Source organism: Diabrotica virgifera, chromosome 8, assembly GCF_917563875.1.
Source record: "Diabrotica virgifera virgifera chromosome 8, PGI_DIABVI_V3a".
NCBI lineage: Eukaryota > Metazoa > Arthropoda > Insecta > Coleoptera > Chrysomelidae > Diabrotica > Diabrotica virgifera.
Genome location: NC_065450.1, coordinates 90,730,010 through 90,754,811, shown reverse-complemented (window position 1 = coordinate 90,754,811; position 24,802 = coordinate 90,730,010). Strand labels below are relative to the sequence as shown.

The window sequence follows — 24,802 nt, the reverse complement described above, 5'->3', positions numbered from 1 at the left end:
CTTCAGAGGCTTATATCTTAAAACTATGATTTTTTGGAGCTACGCGCCCAGTAAGTCTTTTGTTCTACACACCAAGGACTACCAGAAGCCAAAGTTTCAGAGCATTTGACAGAGAGTCATTTCCCATAAGGTTTTTGCGGGGTACTTTGTTTGATTCTAATTGAGACAGTCATCAGATCTCACCACCATTTCTGTCAGGGTCGCAACGTCACGCGTAGATAGATCCTAAGATATATCCAAAATGCATAGACACCAAGTTGGATACGATCCTATTCATAAGACCCCCAACTCGCATACATATTAAGAAAAATAAATATATGGAAGAATATATTTAGAAATTGAATTAATAATGTCATGCTAGTATGCATTATACATATATAGCATGACATCATTAATTCAATTTCTAAATATATTCTTCCATATATTTATTTTTCTTAACATGTATGCGAGTTGGAGTGTTATGAATAGGATCGTATTCAACTTGGTGTCTATGCATTTTGGACTTATCTATTGTGCTGACCAACTATTACTATATAAACAATGGTAATAGTTATAAAAAAATCAAACCAGTTAGGAATATAAGGTTTGCTGCTATGGGAAATAAAACACCAAAAATATAGATTTTTATTACCAATTTGCATAAATTATAATAACACTTGAAGGTATCAAAAAAGTTTTATTTTATTGCTGATACGACTCTGATACCTATAAAATAAGCAAACATTATTTAAAGACAAAACAAGTGGGGTAGTTTGATAGACTAGTATAATCATTTTATAGGGAACGTCTTATTACGCATCTAGCAGACTTGCATGTTCTGTCTTTTCTCACCTAAAAGTTTGTGCTGTGTCAGAATATTACCACCTTAAAAATGGGACATTTTTGATGTCTCGAATTTACTAAACCTTTTGTCCGATTAGTGATTTTTTTAATATGTTATTGGGACCGTGCAAGTTCGGCAAAGCGACCCCTATTTCTACGCTCTGTACTTTTATTCGCACTTTTAATTATATTGGCCAATTATATTAGTCCTGGTTACTGAATAATTGTCAAGGCCATAGTCCAAAAAAATAATAAGAAGAAAAAATAAGATGCAGGTTATGTCATGCAAACGTAAACAATTGTATGTAGTAAATAAAATTAGTTATTAAAATGCAGTATTGCATATCATATCGATATTGTGGAGCAATATATAATTTTTCTGCTTCAATGACAGAAGGTATGAAATATACGTCAATTTGACAATTTCAATTGACAATATGAATTATTTAAGATAGTTGCAATATTTCTCCGCGACTCGCGCACGGTCGTTTCTCGTTTCCCTTCCAAGTACTTGCACACCGCGAATAGCTTATAATATTCTTTAACAATATCCGTGTAATAATATTGTTGCTAAACAGGTAAGTTGTCATTGTATACCGGGTGTAGTGTCAATACAAAAGTCCGAAGATTTACCTGTTGTAAATTTTCGATTACAGTTTGTGCAACGTGAGGTCTTGCAGTATCGTGCATTAGCAAAAAATGGTACCATTATAAGGAGCCGCTAGCATGGTAGCTAAGTCATTCGCTATGTAAGGTCACTGCGTAACTTTAATACACTCATCACGTGTCAAATTCCTTGTAGCGCGTTCCATTTCCACCAAACAACAAAAAAAAAAAGAATGTGTGTGTACTTTGTACGCACGTAAGAAGATATTCTTCTATTATATAGGTAATTTCAACGAAGTAAATATACTTAACAGGTTATTTGTATTTATTTAAAAATTAAACTAACTTTCTTATCTACCACTTTCAAAAAATTTTTATTAAAACAACCAAAAATAAAAAAAAATAAGAATCGCCCAGGATTTGAACCCGCGTCATTCCAATCTCGGAGCTAACGCCCTAGCAACTACACCAGCGAGGTCCTTCTAATTGACATGTAAGTTTCGGATATAATTACACAACACGGCGACAAATAGTGTAAATATTTTATTATTTTACTACAGAGAAACACAACTCCAAAAACACAAGAATTATAATAAATAATACATTTACTAAAAACACTAATATATTCTTTTAATGACTTATTTGCACGGATACAGATACATAAACACCTATCTTGAAAGATTAGCAAGGAACTACATACTGTCTGTGTGCGCAGGCGCACAGATTTATGTACAATTTTACCCTCAATTGAATCGCGCCTAGAGAAGAATATCTTCAAAAATTACGGACTTTAATAATAAATCTACTAATTTTTACAACAAACCAGACACTGTTTGACTGTTAACAATTTGGCATTTATCCAATTGTTAATTTATCATAGCTTACTTTAGGCTTGTTTGTTGAACTAAGCAGAAAATAAGGATTTACTGACGAAAAACATGGCTAGTTGTGAAAGTACCTAACTTTTTTATTTTCCAACATAAGTGAATGGATCAAAAAACAAAATGTTTTCCTGAGGCTATAGTTGAGTTTTAATTTCAGTATTTTATAAATGTTAGAATACTCCACAGTCTGTAGTGAACTTTGAGAAAAAAACCTAGTTCGATTGGTACACCCGGTATACAGTGTCAATAGGGAACTTGCACATTTTTTTTATTACATAATAATGTTCGGTTTTGTATAAAAATGAGATTTCCAAAATTTCACGCTTCAAAAACTCATAATAACAAGTACAAATTTAAAGGCTTCTTTATCTTAAAATAGTTCAAACGACCCGTGACGTCACAGAGTTTGACTATGTGGTTTAGTTTATAGTTATATTTACGTATATTCTTTTTCTTCTTCTTTAGTTTATTGGCCTTCACCTACTTGGGTATTTAGCCAGATCGTCGTCGGGGAATAAAGGAAAACTATTTATATTCCAATGACATTTATCGTATGTCATTGTAATAAAATATACCAGTTTGTTGAGATTGCAGTTTGATCCAGTTTTTGAAGGAAAGGAAAGAAGGTTTACTATTGAAAATAAAACCATTTTGTAAAAGTACAAATTTTCTATGAATAGTTCAAACGATCAAAAACATTTGTAACGTCACATAACTGTATTTTCTACTGACGTTTATAATGTCTAATTTAAAATTATATATAAAATTGGTGTAGAATGTAAACATACAACCCTGTGACGTCACGACGCGTTTTGGGGTGGCTGGTATAAGTTGAATTTTTAGTCGTCTTTGGGGGCCAAACGAAAGACAAACAAAACTTTTTTATTTTTGATACAGGTTCTAAATTATGTTCTGTTGTGATTTATACCATTTTTTTCGAATTTAAAATTTTATGCATGTTCCCTATTTACCTATCTAGCAACAATATTATTACAGCGATATTGTTAAAGAATAAAGCTATAACATTTTTAAAAAATCACTTCAATCAGACAACAGGTTTAGGAAATTCGAGACATCAAAAATGACCCATTTTTAAGGTGGTGCGATAATTTCTTGGAAGGGTGTATTAATAAAATTAAAAATAATGTAGAAATAATTATACCACTACTTACTTGGATTTGCTGTACACTAGAGAGCACAGTCGAGATTATCTAAAACAAATTTCTCTTACATCTATATTGATATGCGTATGCTTGTTTCCTTGATTTAAAAAAACGTATCACTTGGTGTACTTTATGATAAGAGTTGTTGATAAAAATTGTCCATTGTATTAAGATTATTGAAGAGGCTTACGATGGCTATCATTTGGCCTGATATTAGTATCTTAAAAATGGACTCTTTACTGACGTCAGTATATATACATTGTTAGTTTTTAAAGAGTACTTATGAAACAAAAGAACCCTTTTGAGATTAGATTTTTTTAATACTGAATTTTATTTATTAAGTGAATCATAAAAATGAATGTTGTCGTAATAGGAATTATTGTTATTAATGTTATGGCTGTTATTAATGTTATGAGGCATGGGCTCAAAAGTTAGAATTACGAAAAATTGACTTAATGTCTTTGGTCTCTCTTTTTGAAAATGTCTGTAATATGTTATAATGGGCAGATCAATCTGATACGGTATTTCAATAAATATTTTTATTTCTTATCACTCTAATAAACCAATTATTAATGGTTTCAAGTTTATTTTTGGGGTGTAACTACATTGACATTATGCGAAAAATTATGTTGCATCGCAGATTTAAAATGCGTTTATTTCGAAAACGGTTGAGTTTAACGAGATAAATGTAGTATACCATTTTTAAGTAAAAATAATAGGGGAATAAAAGTTTTCATCCAAAAACTATGTAGAGTAGGGGATAAAAAAATTAAACTTATTAAACCACACGTAACTTTACTTTCCGTGTCCGGAACACCAACAACTTTAAATTATGTATTTCCAATGGTTGGCCACATAGATGGCTCTGTCATTTGCTATAATTAAGTCTTCTGTGTAGGTCTCTCTCATCTCTGTGCACGATAGTAGATGCCGGCTGGTCTGAACCGCCCCACAGTCGCAGGTATCGTCCTCCTGGTATCCCCATTTTTTCAGGTTACTAGCACAACGTGAAACGCCGGTTCTTAGTCTGTTTAGCGCTTTCCGAGTCGGATACGGTAAATTGTGTCCAGCAGCCATTTCCTCTGAGGGAGGAAAATGTGTCGCGGTAGCTGACGCTTGCCATAGGTGTATTCGGCGCGTCTCTGGCGCTTCGGGGATGGATCTTGATGTTTTCAGGAAGCTTTTCCGAGATCTTAGTCTGCTTGGCTGAGTTTGGTGGTCATATAAGGGGTGTCTTCGGTCCGTCTCCTGCTTTTTCCGTTCTACCTCTGACGTAATCTTCCTCCTGATAGGTGGTGGAGCAATTCCAGCTATGGGGTATATATCGTCGATAGGTGTCGGTTTCAGGCAACCCGATATTATACGGATCGTTTCATTTAGAGCCACGTCGACGTTCTTTGCGTCACGTGAAAAAACCACACGTGAAAACAGTATATGGCGCCCTCTGGGCAATACATAATTGTTGGTAGCGAATTTAGATTTCTCGTCCCAAAAAACCCCCGCTTAACAAATTTTGTGTTATTGTCCCATGCCTGTCAGGAAATATTGAAGAATAAATAAAATAAAAGTTTAATTTTAACACCCTGCATTTCGGTTATTATCAACTTTCGTACCTATTTTAACCTAAGGAATCTAAAGTTAAGCTATGATGGCTCATTCGTTACCAAACACCCTGTATATTACTTCTAATAGTGCGATTCCTCTATAATTTTCACAGAAAGTTTTACCACCTTTTTTTGTGGATTAGGCAGATTAGTGCTGTATTTAAGTGCTGTGGCATTTTTCCGTTATCCAATGTTTTTATAATAAGTCGAGCTATCTTTTACTGCAGTAGATTTCCTCTTACTTTAATATTTCTGCTGGCACTTACGTAGTTGTTCTCTATTATTTCTAGGTGTTTTTCCAGTAGTTTTCTCTTTTTTCTCTATTACTTCTGTAATATAATTAGGACACTCTGTATAGATTATGTTTTAAGTTAACAATAAAATATAAAATAGACGACAAAACACATGAGAATCAATTATATTATTGTACGTAGAATTGCGACATGCCTTGGCTGATTTAATATTATTGTTTATAATAAACTTCGAAGACTTATAAATATAGTATGTTGTTAGCAGATGAAGTCGTAATTATTTAAATAAGGACTATAAGAGTTATTTGATCACCAAACCTTCAACATTTCCTTACACTTCTGATATTTGCCATCTTTTTTGCGTTTTGCCTCTGCGATAGGATTCTTTTTAAGGTCTGTCGCTTCTATCATGGCTGTTTGTATTAGTTCCGTTTCTTCCTCAGGTATTCTCATTCTTCATTGTTTGATTGTTTGAATTTCTTGCTTCAGTTTGACTATTAGACCGGAGCGATATTGAGCGGTAAAAAACTGTAAAACCGTGGAATTTTGAGAATCAACACCGATTTTAATGAACATTTGGATTTAAGCTCTGTTGACACTCTTCTTCAAAATCTACCCTATGCCGAACTGCGCTTTTACCCTGGGAGTGAAAACAACCCCATCTAAGGGATGAAATTTTTTAAATCAAAATAACTATGGAAATCGATAGAGTGACCAATTCTGAGTAAATTTTGTTTTATAAAATTTTTTTTGCAAAATTGACACTTTCCAAGTTATTTGCGATTGAAACTATGCATTTTCATTGAAAAACTCACGTTTTATAACCGTTTTTCATGAATAACTTTAATTTTATAGAAAAAATACATAAGAACAAAATTGTAGATAATAAAAAACAAAGAGATTCGCGTCGGAAAGATCTAGGTATACCCAATAATGAATGAGTTATTGCTCTTTAGAGGATGGTTATTTTCGAAGAACCTCGAAGTAGAGGACCTTCAATCTCAAATAACTGTTTGTGGTGCAATTTTTTGGGAAAACTTAAGAGACATCTTTTAAATTTCATTAAAAAACCTTTCAAATAAGCTCTGATAAGTTTTTTGCATAAGAACTGACTGACTTATGACGAAAATAAAGTCGCTCCATGCTTTTTTCTTTTTGAAATGTAAAAATTAAACCCTCGTCGTTACAATCCTAATAGAAATGAATAGCTTCGCACTTGAAATTAACTTTATTTAGGTATAATTGATACGATCCATGTGATTTGACCGGTTTGGAATGCTTAGTTTGGAAAAAATAGTTTATTAAATCGAAAATGACATTATTATAATTTAAAAAGAAGTGCATTTTTCTTAAATAAACCTAAAAGTACTCATTATACAAAAACAAACAAAAAATCAAAGTTTTCAGTAAAAGAAATTCTACAATTAATATTTGAAACATTTTTTCATATTATGAATACTTCTAGATTTATTTAAGAAAAATGCACTTTTTTTAATTATAATAATGTCATTTTCGATTTAATCAACTATTTTTTCTAAACTAAGCATTCCAAACCGGTCAAATCACATGGATCGTATCAATTATACCTAAATAAAGTTCATTTCAAGTGGGAAGCTATTCATTTCTATTAGGATTGTAACGACGAGGGTTTAATTTTTACATTTCAAAAAGAAAAAAGCAGAGAGCGACTTTATTTTCGTCATATCAATCAGTTCTTATGCAAAAAACTTTTATCGGAGCTTATTTGAAAGGTTTTTTGATGAGCTTTAAAAGATGTCTGTCAAGTTTCCCAAAAAAATGCACCACATTCGAGTTATTTGAGATTAAAAGTTATCCATTTCAAGTGATGAATAATTCAGTTGTTATTGGGTTTACATAGGTCTTTCAAACGCTAATCTCTCTGATCTTTATTAGCTACAATTTTGTTCTTAATAATTTGTTCTATAAAATTAAATTTTTTTAAATCTCCTAAATGGGGTTGTTTTCACCCCGAGGGGAAAAGCGCAGTTCGGCATAGGGTAGATTTTGACAAAGGATATAATTACTACTAAAATTGTCAGTAGTAATTGCACAAGAGCTCTAAAATTATTGAATTTTTCCCGAGTGACACTTTGACAGTTTTAATTTCACGAGCCAAAGGCGAGTGAAATTATGTCAAAGTGTCACGGGGGCAAAAATTCTATATTAATTTTAGAGTTCGAGTGCAATTTGTTGCGATTATTTCATGAATAAAACTGTTCAAAACCAAAATTTTATTGTAATTTATTTATGTAAGTACAGTACAACCTCGTTTAACCGGACTAACTGGGACCGGAAGCGATCCGGTAAATCGAAAATCCGGATAATCCGGAAATATAATTAGGTTAATAAAACCACATGTGAAATGATAACTTACTATATTTACACCCTATTGGGACCGTGCAAGTTCGGAAAAGCGACACCTATTTCTACGCTTTGCACTTTAATTCGCACTTTTGATTATATTGGCCAATCATATGGTCCTGGTTAATGTATAATTGTCAAGGCCATAGTCCAAAAAAAAATAATAAGAAGAAAAAATAAGATTTAGGTTCTGTTATCTAAACGTAAACAATTGTATGTAGTAAATAAAATTAGTTATTAAAATGCAGTACTGCAATCAAAATACAATTAATTAAATTTACCTTTATATAATAATTGCATATCATATCAATATTGTGGAGCAATATATAATTTTTCTTCTTAAATGACAATAGGTATGAAATGTACGTCAATTTGACAATTTCAATTGACAATATGAATTATTTAAGAAAGTTGCAAAGATCCGCTATTCGCGCATGATCGTTTCGCTTATCCCTTCCAAGTACTTGCACACCGCGAATATGATTTACGCGAGCATTAGTTTTTATTTACAAAAAAGTCATTGATCTTCATTTGTTTTAATTTTGTGTGACGTTTCAATGCGGCACGATCACGTAAACGTGATCGCATTACATACATACATACAATTATCAAAATTATTTTTTCATTCCGGATTGATCCGGACATCCGGATGAACGAGGTCCGGATTAACGAGGTTGTACTGTACAAATTAGTACAATTAAACACAAAGTTTTTATAAATATTTGACGATTGAAAGTCATCACTTTTATAATTTTTAAAACATTAATTGTCATTAATGTCACGAATGTATTTTTTCGTAGCAACGAAGGGCATCTGACGTAATATACTTAACGACGGGCAATTATCAAAAATTATCGATTTAATTCAGATTTCTGTAGCTTTCTATTGGTCAGAATCTCCTATGAATGAAATAATCAAGAAAATCGACTTGGTTCTCAAACTTGGTTGATTGAACTATATTGTCAATATAATATGTCAATTTAATATGGTCAGGTCACTATTAGGCATCTGCTCCTCTGTAGCTTCTACAATCACTCACTGATCTATTGTGTTTTCTTTCTCCCTTCAGGAGAGATCGAGGTACAGATGCTAAAATATTAGATAAATAAATAATTTTATCCCAAAATTTTGAATACATTTTCAGTATATAACACGAATTTCGTAAAAAAAAACTGGAAACTTGAGCACAATAAAGAGAGATATTTAGAGATCATAGCTTCTACGTCTTATAATTATACGAAAAATTAAAAAAAAGAGAGAGAACAAAAAGAAGAAATAATGATACTGTGTTTGAAACAATATTTTCCATATAATCATGTGTTTATATTGATATAAAAGTTATCGTTTTTTATAAAACAACAAATTCCAAGGTTTATTGCAGTTTGTGTATTCTATTTTTGTATATTTGTTTTAGCATACACGGGGACACTCAAAAGTTGGTAGATCCAGACGCAGAAGCAACAGCAAATTCCTCAGATCACCATGAACCTTCAGACTTCGATATACGCAATAGGTATTTATCAAGAATTGGTGCCCCTGTAAGTTAAGTAGCATAAGGGGAATTTATTTATGTTTGTGTCGTAGTAGTTTGTATACATAGTCAGGGCCGGACTGGCACATAAAAAAGGCGCCAACCCAAATCCTAAAAAAGGCGCCAGACCCCCCCCCCCTTCTTTACATCAAACTTTTTTCAAATCCTAACGCATGTATTTTCAAGTAACGCTATAAATATTACTTGTGATTTTTTTTAAGTTTATTTTAATTTAAATCCATAAAGTAATTTACTATTTTTATTGGAAATAGTAAATTATATTAAGATGCCATAAAAATATAGCTTCAGTTTCCCAGTATCCCTTTTACTCCGTTACATTTTTTGGTGATCTCTGGAGATTTAAAACAAATTTTTGAAAAGTTTGAGTAATTTTTCAACTGCTTGTACAGAGGAATCTACTGGTTCAAAAACAGTTAACAAAAATCATTGGTGTTCAATATAAGTCACTTTTTGAATTTTTTCAAATTTTTAGAGCGCTCTAACACTCCATATAATAGAAGAGTAAACCTAGATAAAATATCCGCAACCACACGATGTCAGGCGATCCGTGCCTGAGTGGTGAATGACCTAGATTAGACAGCCGCAAACGGAGCTTTCGGAGAATTGACGAAACCCTTTGAAATTTGAAATTCAAGCCTTAACGTGGGTAAGGGCGCACTGCCTCGCCGGACAGTATAATTCGCCCCTACTCATAGGAACTATATAGATAAGTATTTAATCCAGCAGGAAAAAATAAAACAAAACGAAGGGACAATGGAGCGAGTCACCAGTGGTGATGCAAACTGGAACAAGCTATGAATGAGATGATAATATCGTGTTCATCAGTAGTGAAGGGAACAAAGGGAAAGTACTCAGCGAAGAAGAAAAGAGGAAGGAGACTTCGGAAAAAGGGGATCTGTTGGAAGAATTCCGGTCAGAGGTAGGGACCTGAATAAGACGGAGCTTGCAGCGGAGGCAACCTTGCAAAGGAGCTCCTCACTTGGGGAGAAAAGATCTAGAGAGAAGGAGTAGAGTTCCGAAATAACAGCTATGGTAAGAGCAATGAATGAACTTAGCGGAGTTATAAATAATTTAGTGAAACTAATGTCCGACCATCAGAACATCGAAAGTCGAAATCAAGAATGAGGTAAAACACCTTAAAGGAGTCACCAAACACATCTTCTTTTTGTATAGACATGACTGTCTGTTTTTTCAATGAGCCTCTAGTAAGTTATCGTTCCATCGTTTTCGTGGTCTTTCCACTGATCGTCTTCCTATTGGAGAACTGTCTCGCGCTGTCCTTAAACTATCGAAGACCACTGTCCACCGAAGACATGAAGGGGACTTTCAGAGAAGTCGCCCTCGGCAGCATTGAGAACCGAAATATAATAGTGGAGAAAAGCGGTGAGGAAGGACCGGCTAAGAGGGGGCAAGCGTGTCCACACAAATGGACTTCGAAGAGTTCTTTCCCGAATAACTTAGTGCAAGAAAGATACAAATGATCGCAACGGTCCTGAACTCAAGGGAAAGAGCCTTTGAAAAAATTAACATTATATATTCGAATAGGAAGAAGATCACTTTACTTTACGGTCGTCAAACCGGGAAGAGTAAATAAACCTCCAGGCGACTTAGTAATGGTCTTAAAACCTGGACTTCTAGGTGAAGGGGAAAGGTCTAACGACGTGACCAGGAAAAACCGAAACTGGTAGTAAGTGCAGTAGAGACAAAGACAGACCAAGAGACCTCCCATTTAATTATATGATCACAATTACAAGGTATAGTCAGAAAAAGAGAACCGGGGAAATCGTCACACTATTTTCATGATCCCTGTAGAGAAAGGGGTGACGGAAATGGAAGGGGACAAGAGACTACTGGCAATTATCTCTAAATTATTGAGGTAAGACATAGAGACACTGGAGACCAGAGAGGCGTCCCTAAGAGTATATGGGAGGGCTACAGAGGTAGGAATTTCAGGAAGCTCCTCGAAGTCACCTTTATAGGTATGGACCTCGACCTCGCGCTGGAGGAGTATGAACGTGGTGATGCAGAAGGTGATCGTGAAGGGAGGTAAAAAATCCTACGCCGAGTTGCTAAAGCTAAACAAAGGCTGTGCAGACACGAGGAAGAATCAAATTGGTGTCAAAAGCGCTAAGAAGATTAGGTACAGGGATCTGATGCTCTAAGTGGCATGGAAAGAACAGGCCGAACACCTGAAAAAGATAAGCATGGCCAGCACGGAGGAAAACGCAGTAGAGAACGTCCGGGGGCTATCAGGACCAGGTGGATATATTTAATATAGACAGTGATGTCAAAAAGGAAGAAATCCTGAGACACGTTCGCAGGTATACCGGCAGCAGAAAATCTAACACATCAAACTCGTCTCTATAAGGGAAAATAGATAAGGCAACACAAACGTCACAGTCAGACTGACGCGCATCGCAGCCAAAAAAGCACTGGAAAAAGAACATATTGGCTATAACTCGTGCAAGATAGGATAAAGAGACTGCATGTCCAGCGATGCTTCAGATGCCTACAGTTCGGTCATGGTAAAACCGACTGCAAGGGAGAAAACAGAGCCACTCCTGCTACAGATGTGACAAGGGAGGCCATCAGGCACGAGAGTCCAGTAGTGAGGCGACTTTTTGCTTTACTTCAGTGCCCGGAGTATAAATGGGATGTAAATGATTAATGGGATGTTACAATATCGGCAAGCTCTTATTTTTAAAGGATGCATATCAAATTCCTTACAACATCTATACCAAATATTAAAATGGCCACTTTTTGCTCATTCTGACAAAGTTGCGTTTCTACTACGCCCACGGGCTTCATTATGTAGGATTCTAGGGCGCAGCAATCCTACATATATAATGTAGTTATGGAGCGCAGAAGACCGCACTCATATATTTTAGGCCAATTGTGAGATGTAACACTCTTACATTATAATAGAAAGAGCGGATATTGATACCTACGAAAGGCGCCTGAGTCGTAAAATTGATCTTCGAGGGCGCCGGCGCGACGCATCTAAGCCATTTGATTATCTAATACCTGATACAAGTTGACAATTTGTATTTTGTTGTACCTAATGGCTTCATTATGTAGGATTCTGGGGCGCAACAATCTAATACCTGATAAAAGTTGACAAGTTGTATTTTGTTGCACCCAATGGCTTCATTATTTAGGATTCGGGGGCGGCAACAATCCTATATGTATAATGTAGTTATGGAGAGCAGAAAACTACACCTGTCTATTATAAGTCAATTGTGGGATGTAACACTGTTTGTATTAAGTATTAGATAATTAAATGGCTTAGATGCAACGCGCAGCTCCCTCGAAGACCATTTTTATAATAGAAACAGCGGAAATTGATACCTACGAAAGGCGCCCGAATCGTAAAAATTATCTTCGATGGCGCCGCGCGTCGTATCTAAGCTATTTATTATAATAGAGACAGCGGATATTGATACCTACAAAAGGCAAAGGAATCTAAAAATGGTCTTCAAGGGCGCCGCGAGTCGTATCTAAGCTATTTATTATAACAGAATCAGCGAAAATTATTGATATCTACGAAAGGCGCCCGAATCGTAAAAATGGTCTTCGAGGGCGCCGCGCGTCGTATCTGTGCTATTTGATTATCTGATACCTGGTAAAAGTTATACTTTGTTGGACCCACTGGCTTCATTATATAGGTTTCTATAGCAGTTTCTGTCTCTTCATTAAGTAAAAACAGTTTTTAGGGGAATGGTTGCCACCTAGTCTTTGTGTAAAGGGAAACAAAAATTTTTTTCATTGTTTAATTTTTTTAATGGATATATACTAACGAAGGCAAAAGGCGCACCGGCCCGCGGGCCGGTGGGCCGGCGGCCCAGTCCGGGCCTGTACATAGTAACCGGGTAATGGATTGAGATTCTATTCTTTGCGGTCAAGGAAGACTTTTATCTATTTTCGACAAAATTATCGTCTATTATAAGATATTTTAATATATACTTGGTAGTGACGGTTGCGAGTTTTGAAAAAATTGATAAAATCTTTCCACTAAGTGAATAATTGGTCGCACTATTACCAACAATTACCAGATCAAACTAGCTAATATGTTGTGATATTCATAAAGCTTCATCAGCAACGATATAGAAGAGAAATAGAAAGAACCAGAATATAGCAACCAAAATAATGACTTTTTCTCATTTTTAATGATCAAATATAGAGGCTTGTGTACTAGAATTGCACCATTTACACAAACTGTAGATGTTTGAAAATATGTATCTCAAATAGAGTAGTAAAAAGATCAAAAAAGTCGTACATAGGTATTACATATTTTTGGCTAGTAAAAATTATTATCAAGAACATATGATGATTGAACGTATGATGAATGTATGATACTCTGGGCTAATTAGCAAAATACAATGAAAAGTTATTTACCAGCAATTTTATTGCTGGAATCGAATCTTATGATTGTATATATTAATAATATAGGTATCCAAAGTCAGCAGATAGTGTGCTACTTTTTTTATAATCAAAATGGCGCACGAAAATCGTGTTTTTTTTCTTCAATTTTTGCTCTATAACTCTTAAGATTTTAACTTTACACCAAAAACACCCAAATAAAAATTTACCGTAATTAAATTCTGCATAGAGACTGTTTTTTCCGATTCACTTCGACGAAAATTTTCCCCGAAAAATGCGGGTTTTCCAAATAAATCTTTAATTTTCAACTAAAATTAAGTAATTGTTTATCAATAATTAAATAACTTGGTAGTATAAAAGCTCTTTGCGTATAGATTATAATTCCAAAAGCCGATGGAAATTAAATGAACAGTTTAGCAACAATTGAATTGTTAATTAAAAATTTACGGTCGCTATAATAACCACAATAATTATGATACATAATAATATGTAACTATAATTTTTGTATAGAAAGATACTGTACCTACCTGGTGTACTTTACAGAATTGAAATTGGACTATTTAAGCGGCCTCAGGAATATTTTAAAATTATAAACAATTTTTTGGCTTATAAACAAATAGAATATCCCGGGAAATATTAAATAAAATTAAATCATGAAAACGGTACCTATTGGAAAAAAAGCGACAAGGCGCTTCTTTTAAAAGAAAAAACGTTTAATTTTTATGAGTGGTTCCTGAGATACAACCGGGTCAAAGTTGACCGGCATTTCCGGCAAAGATATAACCAATAGGATCATAATTTTTGAACCATCACCTTTTCATTTTTGTCTTTTTTCTCCACACCAATTTTCATATCTTTGAAATACCCATAACACATATATTCTTATAATAAAAACTATCGATATTAAGAGTGAAAATTGCCAAAAATAGCAAAATTCCAATCAAAAATTAGGTTGGAGAAAATGTAATCTCAAAGTTCAAAATCGGTATACGGTAAAAAAATGCATTTTCTCGGCTTCCCATGGAGCAATTTTGTTCATTCTTTTTTTGTTTCCAAGTACCTCGAGTAGAGCCATATAACTAAAGCATTATTAAATGTCAAACTTGCTTTTGTTTTGTTATAATATATTAATTCATTTGTAAGAAAAGAAAATTACATATTTTTTCCAGTTATAGACTTTTTTTAGATAAACTTACTACAAGTGTACCTTTTAACTTTAAAAACAAATATTCTCATTTGAAAGCTGTATTATTATTTAAACAATCTTTAGTTAAACAAATTAAAAAGTTTTGTTATAATAAATAAATTAATTTATTACAACAAAACAAAAGCAACTTTGACATTTAATAATGCGTTAGTTAGATGGCTCTACTCGAGTTAATTGGAAACAAAAAAATGAAGAAAATTGCTTCATGGGAAGCCGAGAAAATGCATTTTTTTAACGTATACCGATTTTGAACTTTGAGATTACATTTTCTCCAACCTAATTTTTGATTGGAATTTTGTTATTTTTGGCAATTTTCACTCGTAATATCGATTTTATTATCATAAGATATGATATGAGCATTTTAAAGATACGAAAATTGGTGTGGAGAAAGAGGACAAAAATGAAAAGGTGTTGGTTCGAAAATTATGATCCTATTATTTATATCTTTGCCGTAAATGTCGGTCAACTTTGACCGGTTGTATCTCAGGAACCACTTATCAAAATTAAACGTTTTTTCTTTTAAAAGAAGCACCTTGCAGCTTTTTTTCCAGTACCGTTTTCATGATTTAATTTAATTTAATATTTTCCGAGATATTCTATTTGTTTATAAGCCAAAAAATTGTTAATAATTTTAAAATATTCCTGAGGCCGCTTGAATACTCCAATTTCAATTCTGTAAAGTATATTAGATAGGTAGTGTCTTTCTAAACAAAAATCATAGTTATTCTTACGTATCATAATTATTGTGGTTATTATAGCGACCGTAAATTTTTAATTAACAATTCAATTGTTGCTAAACTGTTCATTCAATTTTCATCGGCTTCTGGAATTATAATCTATACAAAAAGAGCTTTTATACTACCAAGTTATTTAATTATTGATAAACAATTATTTATCTAAAATTTTAGTTGAAAATTAAAGATTTTGTTTGAAAAACCCGCATTTTTGGGGAACATTCTCGTCCAAGTAAATCGAAAAAAACACGTCTCTATGCAGAATTTAATTACGGTGAATTTTTATTTAAGTGTTTTTGGTGTAAAGTTAAAATCTTTAGAGTTATAAAGCAAAAATTGAAAAAAACACGATTTTCGGGCGCCATTTTGTTTATAAAAAAAGTAGCACACTATCTGCGGACTTTGCATACCTATATTATTAATATACAACCATAAGATTCGATTCCAGCAATAAAATTGCTAGTAAATAACTTTTCCCAAAAATGCCCTATTCTCCGATAATCTGCCCAGACTATGAGGACAACCGAAGAAATCATCTGTAGACCGATATATCGAAGGCTTCGATTTTACTTGTATCGATTTTTTTGAGGGTCCGTGTTTCAGCTGCATATGTAGCAAGGGAAAAAATAAGGGCATTGATCAATCTGAGCTTAGCATTCCTTGTTATTGTTCGGTCATTCTATATTTTAATTAATTTAGCTGTTGCCGTTCGGATCATGCTAGTCTACGCTTAGTTTCAGAGCAGAGGGAGATAGTGGGAGTAGCCTTGATAGACCTCACAGCGGCCTATGATACGATAAACCACAGAACCTGGCTAACTAAGATCTATAACACTGTGCTTGACTATGACCTGGTAAATATCATTAGCTCACTGTTGTGTAATAGACGCTTCTACGTTGTGCTAAATGGAAAGAAGAGCAGATGGAGAACTCAAAAAAATGGCCTACCTCAAGGAAGCGTTCTGGCGCCGTCCCTATTTAACATCTACACCAATGACCAACCAATGCACCCTCGGACTGAGAGTTTTGTGTACGCTGACGACCTTGGTATCGCCGTAAAGGGGAAACACTCACACAAGTAGAGTCGACAATGGAAGAGGCTTTAAACATGATGTCAACTTACTACAAACAAAACTCATTAAAGAAAAACCCTACTAAAACCCAAGTATGTGCATTCCACCTCAACAACCATCTGGCACATGTAAAACTGAATGTTTCTTGGGAGGGACAACGCTTGGAATATACTGATAGGCCCAAATATCTTGGAGTGATACTACACCGGTCACTAACGTATAAATTCCACTGTCACAGCACAAGAAAAAAGGTTTCTACGAGAAACAACCTTCTCCGGAAACTTGTTGGGAGTAAGTGGGGTGCAAACCCCCCAGGTCTTAAAGTCAACAGCTGAGGCCTTATGTTTCTCAACAGGGGAATATGCTTGTCCCGTCTGAGGTAGATCTAGACACGCCTAACAAGTCACCACGGCATTAAATGAAACATGTAGAATAATTACCGGTTGTATGAAGCCTACCCCTCTATCATTACTGTACCGGGCAGCTGGATTCGCATCACCAGACGACCGTAGATGCGCCTCACAATATGTGGAGAAGTTCAGGCAAACTTTTGATGAAAGACACCAATTATACGGGTTTGACGAACCGCCAGGAATTAGCCGACTTAAATCAAGGAAAAGGTTTATGAGAAATGTCAGCGTCGAACCACCCGAACTGTTCCCCCTACATCCAGAAGGACCTAATGAAATGAACCTGGACTGGAGAACCTGGCGGACACTCAACCGAATACGCATAGGTGTTGCCCCTGTAAAACAGAACCTTATTAAATGGGGCATCAAGACAGATAACGACGCACTTTGTAAATGCGGGGAAATACAGAACGTGGAGCACCTGAGAGCATGCAGACTTTGCCCATCACAGTGCACCCTCGATGATTTATGGCTCGCAAATACAAAGAGTGTAGACGTAGCCCGATATTGGGCAGAAAAACTGTAGTCGGATCCAGACACGAAAAAGTAAAGTAAGTCTGAGGAGCTATCGCCATTGTTGGTTATCAGGTAGCCTAAGTATACAAATCTGTCTACTAATTCGAAACGCCACTTGCTGTATGTTGGGTAGATTATTATTTGCCCTATCTACGATCATTATTTTTGTTTTTCCGGTGTTGTCAGATGGTGTTCTGATGAAGTACGAAATCTTTGTTTATCCGGCTTGGTCGTCCGGTGATGGTGATGGTATGTTACTTATTTTTCTACCTCCTATAGTGATTCCTCCTAAAGAGCAAGGTTTGTGGTGCAGACGTTACAACTTTAAGTGTATAGAAGTTTCGATGAACCTGTTGGAAAGGAAGTTGGAAAATTCATTAAGGTAGCACGCCTTAGATGGATAGGGCATATAATCAGGCGAGAGGAAAATGCAACAGTCAGAAAAATATTTTACCGAAGAGAGCCGATGGGACAACGAGCCAGAGAAAGATCGAGACTTAGGTATCAAGACAACCTAGAGGACGACTCAAAATCTACTGTAGTTAGAGCATGGAGACGAGTTGCCACAGGGCTGACTGGAGGATTGTTCTGAAGAAGGCTTTTGCCCATAACAAGCTGTGATGCCAATGATGATGATAATAGTAATTGGTCCATTCTATTCATCTAGTACTTTCTTCATTATATATTCAGAATATATGTGGTATAAAAATGGTGATAGTATTTTTTTTCTTTCTAGTTTTTTTCTTTTTTTTTTTGACCGCATTTGAATATATTCCGTATATTTTAACTTTCGCTTAGTTTTTAGTGGTTAGGTACTCCCATATTTCGCATTATACTCCAGAGATGATCCCATTTTACTGAATTAAAAGCCTTTGTGTAATCTACGAAACCGAGCAACATTGGTATATTGTATTTCATCGCCTTTTCTATTATCTGTCTGGTGTTCAATATCTGCTCACGCGTTCTTTTTCCTGGTATGAATCTGCATTGTTCTTCGGGTATTTCTCGAAGTAGAAAGTTCTTTAGCCATTCATTGATTACATGTAGCAGGATTTGGCTTGCATATAAAATCGTGTCATAGCTATCCTCAAGGGGGGGCCGTAGGGTTGAAATCAACATTTTAAGCACATTTTTGTGAATTTTTTTTGAAGGTATGAGAGAATAATTTTATTTTTAAATTAAATAAGCATATTAAGTATAATTCAAAGAATATTAAAAAAAATTCAAGAAAAAATATTGAAAAATAAGCCAACGGTGGCAAATTTTTAAAGACACCTCAAAAAACAATGAATTTTGCGGTGGACAGAATCAGAATTTATCATTGGATCATGGTAGACAAAAATTAAAAAATATTTTATTAGCTTATGATATTCTCGAGGTAACGCTGTCAAGTTTCTTTTAGTTTTAATGCTCTTTGACTTTTTAGTATCACTCAGAAGTCAAAACAACGAAATTTTTTACAGAAAAAAGAGTGAAAATCAACATATTTATTATTGTTAAACAAATATAAGCATGAAACAAAAATATCTCGACAGTGTTACCTCAAGGAATGTCTAAAGAAAATATGTACAAAATTCCAGGTGAGTTGGTCAAGTAGTTTTTGAGTTACAATGTCTACAGGCTTTGAAAAAAGCAGTTTTGAGAAAAACGCTTTTAAGTATTGTCAACTTTTATTTTAAATTTTTTGTGTCTGTCAAATCGTAAAGTGATGCACACCGGAATATGTTTTTGAATCACGGGGTAATTTACAAAAGAAAATGAGAACAGCTGTTGACCGTTTGCAACGGTCATGCTGCAAAGCGAGTCGAAGGTGATAGTGTTGAATATCCCTATCTTCGACTCGCTTTGCAGCAGGTTCGCGTCAGCACGCTTGAACGTAATGAACAACGATCAACAGCTATTCTCATTTTCTTTTGTAAGTTACTCCGCGATTCAAAAAGATATTCCGGTGTGCATAATTTTACGATTTGACAGAAAAACTGAAAATAAAACAGAAATTGAAAATAAAAGTTGACAATACTTTAAACGCTTTTTCCTCAAAACTGCTTTTTTCAGAGGCTGTAGACATTGTAACTCAAAAACTACTTGACCGACCCACCTGGAATTTTGTACATATTTTCTTTAGACATTCCTTGAGATAACGCTGTCGATATATTTTTTGTTTTATGCTTATTTTTTATTTAACAACAATAAATATGTTGATTTTCGCCCTTTTTGTGCAAAAAATTTCGTTGTTTTGATTTCTGAGTGATACCAAAAAGTCAAAACTCGTTATAACTAAAAAAACTCGACAGTTATCTCGACAAAAAAAGCTAAAATAAAATAATTTTGAATTTTTTCTTTACCATGATCCAATGATAAGTTCGGATGTCCACCGCAAAATCCATTTTTTTTTTCGAGGTGGCTTAAAAATTTGCCACCGCTGGCTTATTTTTCAATAATTTTTCCTTGAATTTTTTTTTTGAGTATTCTTTGAATTATACTGAATACGCTAATTTAATTCAAAAATAAAATTATTTTATCATACTTTCAAAAAAATTCACAAAAATGTGCTTGAAATGTGATTTCAATCCCTACGCCCCCCCCCTTAAATATTAGTTCAGAGAAATAAGGAAAAAAAATATCCTGTTGGTGACACAAACCCCTCCAGGCCGAAACCAAATTTTTTGAGTAGTATGGACATCTATAATAATAACCTATATGTTTCCTGCAGCCGATTTTGTTGATATACATAGTTACAAACAAATAAAGATAAAAAACGGTAAATTTTCGCTTTTTTCGTCTATTACTAAAAAATAAGCATTTTAAAAGATTTTGAGAGCAAGAAACTCATAAACCGTATAAAAAACTTCAACATGGCGTTCGCTTAATATGTCTATCCTTATTTGTTGCGTAGAAAATTGAAAAATAAATCATAAATTTTGAGTTTTTATAAATATTCATATCTTATGAAAAAATTAACTTAGAAACTTCTTATTACACGGAATGCTGAGACTTAGAGTGCTTAATGCATACCCTAAATTTCAAAGCAATTGGTCAAATAGTTTAAAGGTTATTTAACTTGTTTATCCCAAATTAATTTTTTTTTGCAACACTGTAAGTCAGAAAATGATGAAGTTACAGTAATACTTTGGATAGTTTATGAAAGAAGAAAATTTACATTATTAATTTAATTAAAAAAATTACAAAAAAATAATTATAAATATTGCAAAATTATTTTGCAAAAACATGTGAATTAAAAAAATGGGGGGGCTAAATTTGTCCCTAATTGTCCTAGGACAGTTGTTTTTCTTTCTAAATGTGTACAAAAATTCAGTCCTTCTAAATATGAAAAAATAATTTTTCTACGGGTAACGGTTAAAAAGTTATTCTAATTGTTTATAAGTAAGCAAAAAAATCGACATGCTTTTGCAAAATAATTTTACACTATTTATAATTATTTTTTGTCATTTTTTTTAAATTAAGTTAATAGCCTAAATCTTCTTCTTTCATAAACTGTCCGAAGTATTATTGTAGCCTCATAATTTTCTGACTAATAGTGTTGCACAAAAAAATGAATTTCTGATAAACAAATAAATAACTTTTAAACTATTTGACCAATTGCTTTGATATTTAAAATATAATTTAAGTACAAGAAGTATCAGCATTCCGTGTAATAAGAAGGTTCTAAGTTAATTTTTACATAAGTTATGAATATTTATAAAAACTCAAAATTTATGATTTACTTTGCAATTTTATAAGCAACCAATAAGGATGGACCTATTCAGCGAACGCCATATTGAAGTTTTTTATACGATTTATGAGTTTCTTACTCTCCAATTTGTTTAAAGTGCTTAAATTTTTGGGTAATAGACGAAAAAAGCGAAAATTTAGCGTTTTTTGATTTTTATTTGTTTATAACTATGTATATCATCAAAATCGGCTGCAGGAAACATATAGGTTAATAATATAGATGTCCATACTACTCAAAAAATTTGGATTCGGCCTGGAGGGGGAGGTGTCACGAGAAAAATCTTATTTCTCTGGACTATATAGCTATGACACGATTTTGATAGGCAACCCATGCTGGTCGTGTTTGTCTATGTATGAAATTTAATAAAAAAAAAATGTTTCATCCGGCAAGCAGATGGGTACATTTCGTCCTCCTATTCGGATCTTAGACTAAAGGGCAATGGTTCTGTAATTGCTGCATGCGGCATTCACTTGTGATCCACAGTATGACATCCAAGCCGATATCACCCATTGCTTTTAGTCTTCGCTGGTATGCCATCTCTCCCAGGGGTATTTTGCTTCTTAGTTGGTTGAGAGCCTTCTCTACTTCTCGCAAAATGATTGGTTCTTTGATTGCATGTTTCTTGTCTTCTGAGTCTGACGCATCTTTTGAAGTGTGTGTATAATTCTGAGTAGCAATGTTTCCAGGTTTCTGCATTGATCTCTTTGTCGGGTTTTTTCTCTTCATTATGGTGTTAAATGGCTTGAATTTGTGGCTTGGATTCTCAGGCAATATATATATATATATATATATATATATATATATATATATATATATATATATATATATATATATATATATATATATATATATATATAAGTTTTCATTACCTCCATGGAGGTTTGCATGTGGCTTCAGTTCTGGACACACGTTATTTATATGGTTATTTTTATATCTGATGTACATATGTTTTATTTTTCTACTTAGCTCCACTATTTCTTGAATGTTGTTTCCTGATTTGTAGTATGTTATAGTATAACTCTTCTTTTTTCCACTAAATCTAAGGTTTCCTGTGATTCCAATATTTTTTCTTTTACGCAGTGTGCACTATTTTTAATCTGAATGTTCCTATTTTTATTCCATTCCTTACTTATTTGTGTCTTCTAATATTTGTCGGTTTTCCTTGTTTATCAGTTTCATCTGGAACTTTTCCGCATTATTTACCCTAAGCCTGCAATTCATTTTTAGCAGCTTATGATCTGATACATAGTATGTATGCTCCAGGCATAGCTTTTACATATATTTTATTATTATTATTTCCTTATCTAATTGATGCATTTTTTATTTTACTTTCTTTAATATTTTTTTATATTAATTATGTGTTCGCAGACACTTCGTTATTTATATCACTAACCTAACCTAACCTAACGTGTTTATTTACAACGAACATTACGAAAAATGGCCGATACTAACGCATGCACACAAAAAACTGTGATGAAAAGGTCTCTATTACTATCTCAAATAAACTTATTGTTGCAGACTTGTTTTATTAAAAATAGAAGAATATCAGATCGTCTATAGGCAGGCTGTACGGTACGGAAACACCATAAAGAAAAAATAAAAAATTTATATAAAGGAGAAAATCGGAGAAAACCAGGCACTTTCACAGCAGGGAAAGCATGCTTAGTAGTACAGTCATTGAAGCTTTTTAGCTCAGAAATTTTTTACTATGAACCGATTTACATGAAATTTTGGAATTAGGCTTATCCTACCCATAACTTCAAAAGTGATATTTTCCCGAACTCCGTTCACCCTGGGGGTGGTTGCCACGCCTTTTCAGTGGTGGATTTTTTTTTTCAAAATAACCTCAGATATCGATAGAAGACCTAATTTTAAGCAAAAAATGTTGTATAAAGTTTTTTCAAAAACTCAATACTTTTCAAGTTATTGGCAATTGAAAATTCGGAATTTTCTCACTTTTTAACAGTTTTTGCAAATATATCCAAAAATATGCATTTTAATTATTATGAACAAAATTGTAACAGGTAAAAAATGAACAAATTGGTTTTTTAAAGAGTGTTCTAAGCGTAATATTAAGCGAGATATTGAAGATTAAAGCCGTTTTTTATTTTGTGTGAAATTTAAGCGATGTATTCAATGCCATCTAGGGGAGAGCGAATAAATTTTATGCATGCTAATGAGGAAGGATTTTATATTGCTTAAAATAAGTTTTAACATGAGCACTGTTAAAAGTCTTTTGTACGTAAAATGAATGAGCTGTAATGAGAAAAAGGGGAACATCTAATGTTTTTTTTTAATCAATGGATTTCATAAGTGCCATTTCCACCAAAATTAAAATTAATCGTATTCCGTCTAGAATCAACTTTAATATAAAGAGTTTGATGGATTGTAGCAGTTTCGCTGCTTTGGAACACATATTTTTGAAAAAATCACGATTTTAAGAAAAAAATTTTCGAATTTAAAAAAAAACCACCTTCTTTTCATAATATCTTAAAAATAATGAAAGATACGTAAAAAAGTGGAATAATAAAAAAATGTTTTTTTTGACAAAAATTTTGGTTTGTTTGTTTTTCCTATAACACAAAAATTGACGAAAACATGATTGATTAAAGAGCGCGCGGTAGCGCAACCACAGTCTCTCTCGAGCCTTTTGACCCTTCACCGTTTTAAAATAAAAGGTTTTTTACTACATATTATAATGACAAAAGTTGTAGCTCTTTTAATTACCTTCAAAATAGTTTTTTTATAAGTTGTGATAGCTTCAAAATTGAAGTAGTTATGGCCCAAAAACTAATCGTATTTTTTTCTACTTAGTAAACTAAACATTTCGGAGCGTGAATTTTTGTATTGTTGGTGGTCTACTGTGCGTGCTCCATTTTTCCGTTACGAATTTCTTAAATATGTATGCTATAATGTGACCAGTATATTTCCGTCTGCAAAGGAATAAGCAGGTGTTTATAATATACTTAATTAAATATTTTAACGAGACTCCTGATTTCAACATTTTATTTAATAAAAAATGTGAGAATAGTGAAAAACTGTTTTGTTTAAATTAGGTCTTATTAAAATTGTGTCATAAAAGTATATTTTTTAAGGGATTGATTTTAAGCGTTGAAAGGGGTTAACAATTAAATAATTAAGATAGAGAACGTAAAATATTATTTACTCTATTTATAAGTCTTCTTGTCAAACCAAATTAATTTTTTGTAATTTTTTTCTATTTGAAAGGGGGTTAACAATATGATAATTAAGATAGAGAGCGTAAAGTATCATTTTCTCTATATTTAAATCTTTTTGTCATACTAAATTAATTTTTTGTAAATTTTTTCTATTTAGGGGTTGTTTGCAAGGTTTTTACGGTTTTCAAGGGGAATCAGTTTAACGTGAGGTTATTATGTTAGAAAACACTTCACAATGTCACTCTTTATTATTAAACACGTTTTCTGGCGATAAAACGGCTCAATGTCAATTTTTCCATTAAGGGGT

General features: G+C 33.4%; 1 protein-coding gene and 1 long non-coding RNA gene across 3 annotated transcripts in view; one reads left to right on the top strand and one right to left on the bottom strand.

The window, feature by feature from the left end:
- Positions 1-24,802, top strand: part of LOC126890538 (major facilitator superfamily domain-containing protein 1-like) — a 180,148-nt gene that overhangs the window by 141,730 nt on the left and 13,616 nt on the right. The window contains exon 10 of one of the 2 annotated variants that reach the window (XM_050659545.1): positions 9,127-9,225. In XM_050659545.1, coding sequence (XP_050515502.1) covers positions 9,127-9,225 — 99 coding nt within the window. Of the gene's footprint in view, positions 1-9,126; positions 9,251-24,802 lie in introns of both variants that reach the window. The other variant, XM_050659544.1, reaches the window with a different exon arrangement.
- Positions 618-3,742, bottom strand: LOC126890540 (uncharacterized). The gene is made up of 2 exons (XR_007700351.1): positions 3,485-3,742; positions 618-831 (listed from the first exon to the last, which is right to left on the bottom strand). It is a non-coding gene; the product is annotated as an uncharacterized LOC126890540 (long non-coding RNA).